The sequence below is a fragment of the Ictalurus punctatus genome, chromosome 1 (genome assembly GCF_001660625.3).
Source record: "Ictalurus punctatus breed USDA103 chromosome 1, Coco_2.0, whole genome shotgun sequence".
Taxonomy (NCBI): Eukaryota; Metazoa; Chordata; class Actinopteri; order Siluriformes; family Ictaluridae; genus Ictalurus; species Ictalurus punctatus.
In genome coordinates this window covers 29,694,074-29,707,211 of record NC_030416.2, presented here as the reverse complement: position 1 = coordinate 29,707,211, position 13,138 = coordinate 29,694,074, and the positions used below count along the sequence as shown (strand labels likewise).

The 13,138-nt window shown below is 38.1% G+C and overlaps 1 protein-coding gene across 7 annotated transcripts in view; it reads right to left on the bottom strand.

The window, feature by feature from the left end:
• LOC108271803 (piezo-type mechanosensitive ion channel component 2) overlaps window positions 1-13,138 on the bottom strand; it is a 136,935-nt gene that overhangs the window by 44,905 nt on the left and 78,892 nt on the right. For 4 of the 7 annotated variants that reach the window (XM_053683724.1, XM_017479611.3, XM_017479592.3 and 1 more), the window contains 5 exons: window positions 12,551-12,896; window positions 10,836-11,049; window positions 4,007-4,175; window positions 3,582-3,722; window positions 405-528 (listed from right to left, as the gene is read on the bottom strand). In XM_053683724.1, coding sequence (XP_053539699.1) covers window positions 405-528; window positions 3,582-3,722; window positions 4,007-4,175; window positions 10,836-11,049; window positions 12,551-12,896 — 994 coding nt within the window. Of the gene's footprint in view, window positions 1-404; window positions 529-3,581; window positions 3,723-4,006; window positions 4,176-4,301; window positions 10,762-10,835; window positions 11,050-12,550; window positions 12,897-13,138 lie in introns of those variants that run through there. The other 3 variants (XM_017479601.3, XM_047158205.2, XM_047158213.2) reach the window with 3 other exon arrangements.

The window sequence follows — 13,138 nt, the reverse complement described above, 5'->3', positions numbered from 1 at the left end:
AAATGAGTTTTTATTGAACAAACAACATTAAATGTAATTATAAACAGATAAAAAAAGTATGTTGTGTCATTCTTTAAGAAATTAAAATTCTAATCCTTGGCAAATGGGTGTGGTTTTTATATGAGGAATAAAACACTTCAGACATGCTGTGATAGAAAAATAATAACCTTTGGGGTAGTAACAGCATCACCCTGTCATTGATTAGGCCAGATGTCACCACACTGTCATTAATTATCTTCCTATAACACCATCTGCCATTGGGTTTTATTCCTTACAGTACATACTGCAATATCATGTCTTTATAGCTTATTCACATTTAAATGCACAAATATATACGTGATATTTGAATTTTATTTTGTGAATTTGCACCTCTATATCTGTGTCCACTGAAAGGGACGACTAACCTTCGTCCGACTCATCCTGGCTTTTGTATTTAGGGGTGGAGTAGAGTTCTGCAGAAACTGGTCCGTTCTCCCGTGACAGAGTCATCAGATCCACGGGGCCTCCATTGGATGTCACAATCAATACCTGAGAGACAGTTCAATATCCATTAATGCATTTCTCCAGCTGCATAAGACATCATTTTTGCAACATAATACACACTATATATAGGCCAATATTGCTAACAGGCCCATAGCTTGTCTATAGTTATACAATTTGTTAAATTAAGTTACAGTGCATCATGATGCACACATGACTAATATTTTAAAAGCATTTTTTTTTTTAATTTGGAAAAGAAAAGATGCCACTCTAAGACCCAGGTTCAAAGATATTGTTTATAATTAATTAATTTAAAAAAAATTTTTTTTACAGTGGTTTCACTATGAAAAAGTATTTTTTTATTTCTGCATTTTATGGTTGTTAATCTCTCATCCAATATACGATTTAACTGTGGTATTTTAAGCTATCAGTGACTGATATAACCCCTTAAACTCCCAGAACTCATCATGATTCAATCATTCATACAGCTTCATTAACCACTTTATTCCTGTCAGGGGCCCGGACGATCTGGACGTTATCCTCTGGAACACTGGGTATGAGGCGGGAATACACTGGGAATGGAACCCCAGTCAATCGCAGGGCACTCTCACCATGATGCTTATATAAATATAATATCACATAGTGCTCTATTGCCAATCCTCACTACACATACGGTACATATTAACACAGGTTTAAATATATAGTAAATATTTTTCAGAGAATTTGCACAGCATCTTTATAATTCTGTGAGCTATAATTAAATGTGGTTCACTGTATTATTGTTACTTTTTGAACACTATTATTATTATTATTATTATTATTATTATTATTATCATCATTATAATAATATTATGGCATAATTTATATTACATAACACTTGCATTAAGGATACTGAGGTGAGACCTGGATGACAAAAAAATTTCTGCAGTTAAATGAGAACAAATCAGAACTCCATCAAAATCTACAAATATTCAGTAAATAATTTAGGAGTATTGGCACAATGTGTGAGACCAGGGGTGAAGAATTGTAGTGTTTTATACATTTGTGACTTCAGATTTGATTGGCAAATTAACTCTGTGTTACAAAAAAAAGTAGCCTTTATCAATTAGCGATTTTAGTTATACAAGTTATACATGCTGTTATCTCAACTTTTTTAGATTATTGCAATTCACTGTTTTTTGGCATTAGCATGGCAGAAAGTTACTGTGAAAGGCAGCTGTGCGATTACTCATCAAGGACGGAAACCATATCACCCTGGTTTTGACATCTTTGCACTGGCTCCCTCTCCTTTACGGGAGAGCTTTTAAAACCCACCAACATCTTTAACTTACTGTCACTACTCTAATCCCAGGTCTCTGAGGTTTTCAGATCAGTTACTAATAGCTGTTCCACAATCTCAGCTGAAGGTTAAGGGTGACCGTGCCATTGCAGGGGCTGTGCAGAAGTTGCAGCCTCCACTAGACATCACATGTTTCCTCTGTTATAGTTTTTAAATCAACACGCTTTTACAAATGAGCATTTTAATCTGTGATGGTTGGCACATATATATAAACACTCACCGAATGCTTTATTAGGAACACTATACTAAATTTTGGGCAGGGCCTCCCTTTGCTCTCCAAACAGCCTCAATGCTTTGTGGCGTTGTGAAATCGTGGCCATGAAGGAATGCACATAGCCAGCAACAATACTGAAATAAGCTGTGGCATTCAAGTGATGATTGATTGGTATTAATCAGCCCAAAATGTGCCAAGAAAACATTCCTCACACCATTACACCACCTCCACCAGCCTGGACTGTTGATACGAGGCAGGGTGTGTCCATTTATTCATGCTGTTGGTGCCAAATTCTGACCATATACCATCTGTGTGCCTCATGTGAAATCGAGATTCATCAGACCAGGCTACATTCTTCCAGTCTTCACCTGTCCAGTTCTGGCGAGTTTGTGCCCACTGCAGCCTCTTTCTGTTCTTGTCTGAAAGAAGTGGAACCCGATGTGGTCTTCTGCTGTTGGAGTCCATCTGCCTGTACGTGTTACGGATTCTGAGATGCTTTTCTGCTCACCACAATTGTAGAGTGGTTATCTGAGTTACTGTTACCTTCTGTCAGCTCGAACCCGTCATTCTCCATTGACCTCTCTCATCAACAAGGGATTTCTGTCTGCAGAACTGCTGCTCACTGGATGTTTTTTCTTTATTGCACCATTCAGAATAAACTCTAGAGACTGTTCTTCATGAAAATCCCAGGAGTTTTTACAGAAATACTCAAACCAGTCTGTCTGGCACGAACAATCCACCAATGCCACTGCATGATTTTATGCATTGCACTGCTGCCAAATGATTGGTGGATTAGATAATCCGCATGAATCTGCATGAATGTGTAGGTGTACAGGTATTCCTAATAAAATGCTCAGTGAGTGCAAAATATATAAGCATAGCTGTTATATAGCTATGTTTTAACACATAATGTTAACTTCAGCATATACACCATTTTGGTTATCTCTTGTCGTTTTACATGGGCTTTATAAATACAGTCACTGTTTTACTTACTTACTTGCATTATGTATCGGGTTTATATATGAGCAGCTGTGGGTGTGGTTTATTGCAGCAGGAGGGTGGTGTCTGGGGGTTGAACTACACATGTAATGACTAACAAAGCACACCTAAGCCATGTTTTCTTTCTACATTGACGTGATCGCTTTTTTCTTTCTCTTCTTGAGCAATGAGCTGAACATACGTGTATGTAGCCATGAGAAGAGCAAAGCAGAAAGTGACAAGACAGCTGGAAAGCTGCAAGTTATTTGTTTTGAAAAGTTTTACGTCACTGACTAAATAAACCATGCGAACTTTCCTTGGGTCTCCTGTGTTCCTGAGTGGAGTACAGATGATATTGTTACAGTGAGGAACCATTATTTGTTCCCCAATTGAACATGGCCGGTGATTGTTCTATATATACACACTGCCAGTCTAACCATAATCATAATCATGATTTGCAAACCGTGGTTTTCTTTTGTGCTATGAAACATGGCTAATTGTCATAAGAGATGCGTGCATGCTATTATTTATGGTGGTTCTGTCATAGGAAATAGGAAATATCCATTCTACCTTTCTTTTGTCGGGGAGAAAGCGTGCCATCCTCCACATCTCTCTCTTTTTCTCCGCTGTCTGATGGAGCTGAGTGCTTACAGGAGGCTGCTCTTCATTCTCCTCTGTTACTTTAGCAACCCCCTCTTTCTCTTTTACCTGCTGGATGAGCAATATGGACCACAATAGCTAAATAGGATTAAATCCTTAACTGCAAATGAGTTAGGGAATCTCAATTACACAAGAATAAAAGTCAAGAAATGAAAACAAATGATCAGAAACAGTAAATGATGTTTGAGTCAGATGATTATGATGGATAAAATTCTTTACAGGACCATTAATCACTGTATTACCACTGCATCAGTTCATTTTTATCCAGTTTGCCATTTCCAAACTGAATGACTAAATTGAACCCTTAGTATCAGACAGTTTGTCTGGAGACTAACCGTGTCCATGGGTTCCTGCAGCCACAGGCGGACGAGCGTGGCCAGTGTGTAGTACAGCACCAGGAGCATGATGGGATTGATGAAGTGGTGCCAATCGAGCTCAGGGTTCACCTTAAACATCCAGGTGTGGGAGCAGTCACTCAGCACCACCGGAGAAATACCAAAGAGACTGAGATAGAGAAGCGAAAGTTCACCGAGTTAGGGTGTTTTCGATAAAATGTTACAATCATGCATTTGTGGGAACAGTATAAACAAAACCCATTGTGTACTCAACGCTTAGTTATCACTTTCTCACAAATAATCATTACTGTGACTTCACGGAGGACCCTCTGACCTCTACAGCACAGTGTGTTCAGTCTCTCGGCTGCTAAGCCACACCAGATCTTTCTGCTTTTCTTCAATATACAGAGCCACAATACTCTCTACTGTTGTTTCTTTTTTGGTCTTGCATAGAGCTGGAGTGCCTGAGGAGCAAATAAAAAACAACAGCCTCCTGTTTAGAGGGATGAAAATGAAAAAGACGAGGCAAAACGGCTAAAACAAAAGAGCCAGCCAAAAAGAACAATACGGCCGAGCTCTCCAACTGTCGTTCAGATTCATTTTTTACCAAGCATTTTAAACGACCAGAATTTTTTTTTTTCATCATGTCACTTTTGGCTGTGGTTATGAATGAAAAAAAAAAAACCCACAATGAAGAATGAAGCTTAAACTGTAGGATGAGTCGAGTGCACAGAGAACATGTGCTGCTCATATGCCTGCGTGTAGCTTTTGGATTCGAGGTCATGCCGTATGCTATAGGATCCAAATGAAGCAAAGACTTTTTGTACCTTCCAAAGCAAATGGACATCGTCCAAGCCATCATGAAATAATTATTTGTAGATGCATAGAAATAATGAAAATCTCTCATTTTATTTTGAACACATACTCAAGAGGAAAGGAAAAGGTACAAAATTGAACCACTGTGGTATTGTGGGATTTTAAGGACGTCGCTCCAACTTGTTGTTTAAACCCGTTTCCATGTCAGATATAAAGAAGACTTCCACATAGACCATTCCAAGTGGGATTAATGTTACGGACGTATTTTTTTGAGTACTCCACTACAAAGGCCTCCAGTGGCTTCTAACATGGTGGTTTTCCAAATTGCTATTTTTCTGCACTCAGTGGTTCATTACTGCAATTCGAGTTAAACTAAAACGGATGCACACTTAGGATAGGGAAGAAAAAAAAACAACAACACATTGATTTGACCTATTTGTATTCGCATGAGTATGTGTTTTTGATTGAGACTATAAAGTACTTTTTTAAGTCACTCTGGATAAGGGAATTTGTTAAATGCTCGAAATGTAAATGTGAATGTTAAAAGAAATCTGCAAAGCTGGAGCGGATTGTAAAGCTTTATGTTATTTCAGCTTTGTCTATTTCAGATAGCAGTTCTGTTTAAATTTCTCCTAAAGTCAATGCTGTAGCAATGCTCATAGAAAAAAAGGTGTACTAAACTGCACTTTTCCTTTTTGGGGTGCCACCCTCAAGGATAAACCTTTTGTACTTATAGTATGCATCTTTTTTTCCCTCCATTTTCTCCCCTAATGTAGTCCTGGCCAATTCCCACCTAGCAGCCAGCTGTCTCCTGTCCTACAATAACTACCAACCAGGAGGGTGAAGGCGAACTCATGCACATGAAACAGAAACCAGAAACACACGAAACCAGCCAAACACATCTTTTCGAACAGCGTAACACATTAGGATGAAAGGTCTATTCGACCTCTTTTGCATGCATCAGCTCAGAGATGCCTGTTGTTGACTAGTTTCACTGTGATTGACAGGGGAGAGAGTATGCCATCCTTATGACCCAGAGTGCAAGACCAATTTTGCTCCCTTGGCTCGCTTGTTGAGCCCAGTATACATGTTTTACCTAGAAATGTGCATAAAGTGCACCTTTATAGCTTCATTCTAAAAGGTAATTACAGTCTAATCATATTTAAAGGTACACTCCACATTTCCAGGAGACACTGTATATTAAAGGTACAATAGGTATACCCTTGAGGGTACCATGATAGTGATAATTAAATGTACAGGTTAGCATTATATTTTATTAGAGTGTATTAGAGTGAAGTGCAGATTAATTTGGAAAGATATCCAGTTTAACTAAAAGAGAAACGACTATATGGTTTAAAACCCATTTACCTGATGGGGTTCTAGTGATTATTCTTGAGTTCTATCAAATCTTTTGCTGTCTTTGCACACCGTCAGTCCCCCTCTTCTTTTTGTATGTCTAAATGATAAATGTTTTCCTCTGTATCTACATTATTTTATTTGTTCAGCCTGTTTCACCACACACCACACACATTCTCTGAATGTGTTTCAAACCTCATTCTGTAGCTCACACACATGTAAAATATCTGCCTTTTATGGTGCATTTGAATGTGTATGAAGTTTCAGGCACTGCCTTCTGTGCTAGATTGGGAGAATGAAGTGATAATGTTTAACACATTGAAAGTTGCACTTTCCCGGAGGTCAAAATGCCTGTGTTTATTTGCGCTGTTAGGTCATGGCGTAATTCTTCACTTTGTAATCTTGGTTAACAGCTCCCAAATTAACATGAAGGGGGAAAAAAAAAGACTTCGAACAAAAAGCAGATTTGGGGTGGATGCTTTTGGAGAGATGATGTATAGAGTTTGTCAGTTACAGGTTTGGGGGACATTTGCAAAGCATTTATGACACAACGGTTACACAATTAGTCCACCACTAATGAGACCTGGGAAAACTAGGCTGTGTGCTTCGAGAAATTTTATATCGTATTCACCCTACACACTGCCTGCTCCATGCTACTCAACCACCAAGTAGCTTAACTTTCATTAAGACCTAATTTAATAAAATTGCATCTACTTAAGTCCTACAGCATTTTGTCTTTTTTTTGTTCTTGCTCTCCCACTTTCTGTCTTTCTCTCTCCACTCTGCAGAGATTTGTGCAGAATTCCCTGAAACCAGCTGTGTAATTTCAGCACAGGCCAAGAGGCATCCTGCCGTAATGAGAACCACCTGGATCTTCGCAGGCTGTCGCTCCCACTTCCCTTTCTCCTAGTGTGAGTTTCTGAGCGAACTTTTTAGCATTTTCTATGGAATAATACAGAGTTATATTTTCATATACTATGGGAAGAACTGTGAATAAGTAAGGCAAGACTTTTAAACAGCAGGCTATAAACCAGATTTGTTTTTCATAGAATAATAACAATAAAAAAGAGATCTGGTTGGATTTTAGTTTCTGTTACGACTTCAATATAAAGGTCAGATACACTACCGGTCAAAAGTTCAGACACACTCATTCTTTATTTTTATTATTTTCCCCACATTTTAGAATAATAATAAAGTCATCAAAACTCTGGAATAACACAAATGGAACTATGGGAATTATGCTGTGATAAAAAAAAAAAATCAAAATAAATCAAAATAATTTAGCATTTTAGCATCTTCAAAGTAGACGCCCTTTTTGCCGAGAATTTTCAGAAATGTATTCTTGGCATTTTCTTGACAGATTTCTTGAGGAATTTCCCTGAGATGCTTTTTAAACAGTATTAAAGGAGTTCCCACCTACGCTGGACACTTACTGGCTGCTTTTCTAAATATTTTGCTCCGAATCGTCCGTTTAAACAAAATATTTATTTGTAAATGAAATGTTAGTTTTCCAATGAAAGAAATGAACATGTCGGCACGATTATATTTTTGCACGATTTCAAACATTTAATCATACAACTTCAGATCAAAAGCTTTTTAACATCATGAGAAACATTTCAGTCGAGTGTTCACAAACTTTTGACCGGTAGTGTACGTATCAAGTAAGTTAAAACAATCTGATCTTACAGCCTTTCCGAGCACAGTGTATAACACGTACACATTTACACAAACGAGTTTATTAACAGCAAACAACACATAACCTCAACACGATATAAGAGCCCTGTTTCTCTCAGATCTTCACTGAGTCTCTCTTTGGCCTGCTATACTTATGGGAGAATACAGTATATGACTGATATAACACACTATTAGCACTTTAAATAAATATCAAAATGATATATTTTAACATTTTAATGTGCCCAGTAAACACGGAACATTTCCCTAATACTGGCATGCGTTTCAGCTTACATTATGTTATTTATTTATTAGGGGGAACTATTTAATAATGTTCTGGGAGCATTCTATTTCAATTAACGAAGTCAAGCGCTGCTCCTAAAACATTCTGGGAGCTTTTAAACACAATGTTCTCTTACGGTTTTAGGACAAGCAACATTCATCAAATGTTGCTTTTGGGTACTATATATATATTTTAAAACTACAAACTAACCTTCCAGGAATGATATAGGTGAGTCAAATGAAAACCTAATACAATACAAAACAATACAATACATTTGCAAAAGTAAAAAATGTACTATTTGTCCATTATTCTCAGTAGCCCTTTCTACTGTGGTCTTAAACCTGATACACTTTTGTGACACATTTTGCAATAAACAATGCAAAAAATTGCATTTGACTCTCTCTCATATTTCCATAAAGAAATCCATCCATCCATTCATCTTCTGTACCACTTAACCTTACTGGGTCACGGGGAACCTGGAGCCTATCCCAGGGGGCATGAGACACAAGGCAGGGGACACCCTGGACGGGAAGCCGATCCATTGCAGAACACAATCACGTACACACTCACACACCCATTCATACACTACGGACACTTTTGGACATGCCAATCAGCCTACCATGCATGTCTTTGGACTGGTGGAGGAAACCGGAGTACCCAGAGGAAACCACCACAGCACAGGGAGAACATGCAAACTCCGCATACACAGGGCCACGGTGGGAATCGAACCCCCGACCCTGGAGGTAAGAGGCAAATGCACTAACCACTATATGCTACATCGCTGTACATGACCCATGACTCTTATCATCTCACATGGACAAAACTGATGACACAGCAATTTTTGGGGGATAATTTAAGACAATGTGACAAGTAATAACCTTAAAATGCATCAAAATGGTAAATGATTTATGGTAATCTCACATATGCATTAGAATGAGATTAGGTTGGGGGAAAAAAAAACTGGAATATTCCTTTAACATTCTCCTCGTATACTTGGTACTCAGTGTTTTTCCACTAGACATTCTCAGTACAGTTACAGTACTACACCCACTTCTCTCTCCATTCACGTCTCGGGAGTTTCAGCCAGGCCAAAGAATTTCACATGCTAGTCTGCCCCGTGCAGCTGTCTAACACATTGTAACCTGGCTGATTTAGATGCTTTATTCTGCCTTTAATCAAGCAGCAGAGCATTTACTGACAGCAGATGGGTGCACAATGCTTCAGTGAGGAATGAGGCCAAAACCCTACAACTCTGAACGGACTGAAGAAAAAAAAAAAAGAAATATGCAGTTGAATAGATTTAAGAGCAAATATAATGTATCATTTCTAGGGATGGGTGATATGAACTTAAAACTATAGCATGATATTTTCTGGTATTTATTGCGATAACGATATCAGTGACAATATAAATATAGTACCATTCACCACTGTTTTTGGCTACAAGTGAAAGCTGTGATCTTGAGAGCCTCAGAAACACAAACATTGATCTAAAAGTAAAACTGAGTTCTATCGCTAATCAATATCGCTAATCATTTCCATAAAAAATATTCTTGTTAAAATGTGATTCCATTACGTGTATTCAATTTAAACAAGTATCTAGTAAATAGTAGATCAGAGTAGACAAAATTAGATTAGACTAAATATAAGCAAGTATCTAATCTACCAGTAAATAGTAGATCAGAGTAGATGACATTAGATTAGACTAAATTTAAGCAAGTATCTAATTTACCAGTATATAATAGATCAGATTAGACAAAATTAGATTAGACAAAATTTAAGCAAGCATCTAATCTACTAGTTAGGATGATATGAGTATGATTATATGAGTGTGATCAATTGACAGTATTAGCGTGATCTAATTACGTGATAAAATCTCGTGAGGATGTTAGTGCTGACAGGAAGAAATAATTTGACTTCATTTAAGTGTCGTATGTAATGACGCCGCCTCACAGCGCCAAGAATGCACATTCGATTCTAAGCTCAAGTGTGTGCGCAGAGTTCGACTTCCAGGACTTTAAAAAGACATGATCAGATCATGTTGGATGGACAGTATGAAAAGAAACTGCGTTAATGCATTGGACACGTTTGAATGAAGTGAATTCAGTGGACATTTTTTCAGTGAAAGACAGCAATCTGCTGCATAACACACACACACACACACACACACACACACACACACACACACACACACACTGACATCATGTGACTGAGGCAGGCAGCCATATGATTAATCCCATCACTGTCTTTCAGAATCAATTCTTAATATTTTTTCAAATCAGATCCAGTTTTGTATAAAGCTGTAATCTCATTGGTCACAGTGTGACGACAGGTCACATGACAGTGCCTCATGCTGGAACAGTCAGCGTGCAGCTTAAAAGCCTTTTAACTGCAAAAACAAGCATGACCAAAATCAGACCATCAACCTTGAGACGTTTTACAGACCTTGTTTTACACCACCTATATAACATTCTGCTTTTTATAATGAAATCAAAGGCGACATTTGGTAATTCAAAACCTAAAGCATCTGAAAAGACTTTGCCAAATATGGAGTTACTAGTTTACCTCAGAAAGCAGTGACATAAAGCAACAACCTACAGACCTATATGGCAAAACCATACCCTAGTCGCCTGCTCTGAATGCTACAGTACAACAAACACAGGAAAGAAAAACCTCAGTGGACGCACGTGATGCTGATGGTCTGACCTGGCATAGCGATCTCCAGGAGGAACGGCTTCCTGGAAGAACTGGAACTGGTAGAGGTAGAGGATGATGAGATGTCCTGCGCTGAAGATCACCATCAGCACGCAAAGGCAGCTAAAGAGCAGCGTGTCAAACGAGCGGCAGAAAGACCACCACGTGCACAGGCCCAGAAAGGTAAAGAAGTACATGGCAGAGGTGAGGGAGGGCAACATGATGCCTGCAGGATGACACAGAGCACAATAAAGATTTGACTGTAATAAATATATATTAAAAATATTCAAAGAAATACTTATCTACTTTTCCCAAATGTAGATCAGTCAAGACATTGTTCGTGTCTCACGTGTGTTTCTTTAGATTTGCACTAGAGCTATGACGCTAATGAAGCTAATGGGGATAATGTAATGGAAGTCTATCTCACCCAAAATCTCTTCCATAAAATATATGTCGAAACCTTTGTGTGTGTTCTTTAAATAACACTAAACTACATGATCTGAATTTGAAATGAAATGAATCGGCAATCATATAAAATCAATCTGTCAGAAAAGAAAACAGCATAAATACTATGTATTTACATATATATTTCAAATTGAGCTAAAGATAAATAGTCATCCACACTCTTCAAGATGGCTGCCCCAATATCCTTCGTCAAGTGTTGCGGACTGTCCAGCTTTTTAAACTTTTTAAAATAAAAGATGCTAGTAACGAACGTCTAAAAACTATAGTGTATAATATATACATTTAATAGTGTTGCTTTTGTTTAAAATGTGTATAATATTGCAGTACAGTGTATATTTCTCCCATGTTTTGATGCTGTTGAATGAGAACTGAATGTATGGAGAAACAGTGCAGGATCAGACGTTTCATCAGACACCCTATACTGTCTTCCTCCGAGGAATAACCTGGAGCCAGTTGTTTGCCGCTTTAATGCATCATACTATATCAATTGCATAGAATTGAGAAAAAATCTAAATCAAGATGTTGGTACATTACAATATGTCATTCTGTGACCTTAACTACATCAGGAACTGAACTGGATATGATTTCAGGCAAGTGTACACTAGCTGACCAAATTATTGGGTACCTTCTAAAACTGGGTAACACTGTGTGATCAGAGATGCTTATCTGTTCACAACTGCTATAAAGAGGGATTATTTGAGTTACCGTACCCATCCGGTCAGTTTGAACAAGTCTGTCCATTCTCATTTGACCTCTCTTATTAACAAGGTATGTCCACTCACAGAATTACTGCTTACTACAGGATGTTTAAACATATATATATATCTTAGAAAATCCCAGGAAATCAGCAGTTTCTGAAATACTCAAACTAACAACCATGCCATGGGCAAAGTCACTAAGGTCAGTCCCCCCTGTCTCCTCCCCCCACCACCAATCTGAGGTTTGATCTTAATGTTAACTGATGCTCTTGACCCATGCCTACATACATTTATGTGCTGAACTACTGCCACATGAATTAACAGATGTACAGGGATTTCCAGTAATTTGGTCGGTGAGTATATGTGCCAATATTTATGGAAAAGATTTTGAAAAAGATAACGTTTTACTTCTTATTAAAAGTGTATAAAGCTAAAGAAGCAGATTTCAGAAAAATAAACTCAGATTTCTTTGATTAATTACATTTCGTTTAAGTGGGAAATTACATCCGATTTGTTTACAATTCCTTTAGTGATATACAGCAAGCTGTCTCTAGGTATATGTACCTGTAAGGCCCAGTAATATGGTTACAACTACTTTCCCTGCAGTCGCAATCAGATTTCCAATGATTTCTTTTAGTCTTGATGCCACTTCTGTTATCTGCCGCAGGATCTTCATCTTGGTGCTCTCCTCCTCCCCTTCCTCACGCTCTAACCCCTCCAGCTCTTCCTGCCCTGCTTCTAACTCCTCATCAGGTGGGTCATAGTCTTCATCACCCAACTCAAACTCTTCCTCAAGGTGCAGCTCAGGCTCCAGCTCGAGCTTTTCGCCTTTCTCCTTCTCCTCCTCTTCCTCCTCCCCCTCCTCTTCCTCCTCCTCCTCTTCCTCCTCTTCTTCATCATCATCCTGCTCCTAAACAGATTAGAGAGAGAACAGTTAAGAAGAGGTCTGATTGAATTATGATGCGAAATATTCGGGTGCACTTGAAGTTATATGTAGACAAAACAACATATTCAGCAGATACCTAAGCAAGAAATTAATATCAATAATATGATTAAATTATTCCTAGACTCTGCAGTCTAAGGTTACACCCCTAAGGACATACAGCACTTAAAATCCAGTAAACCATGAAAAAGAACTATAAATACACACAT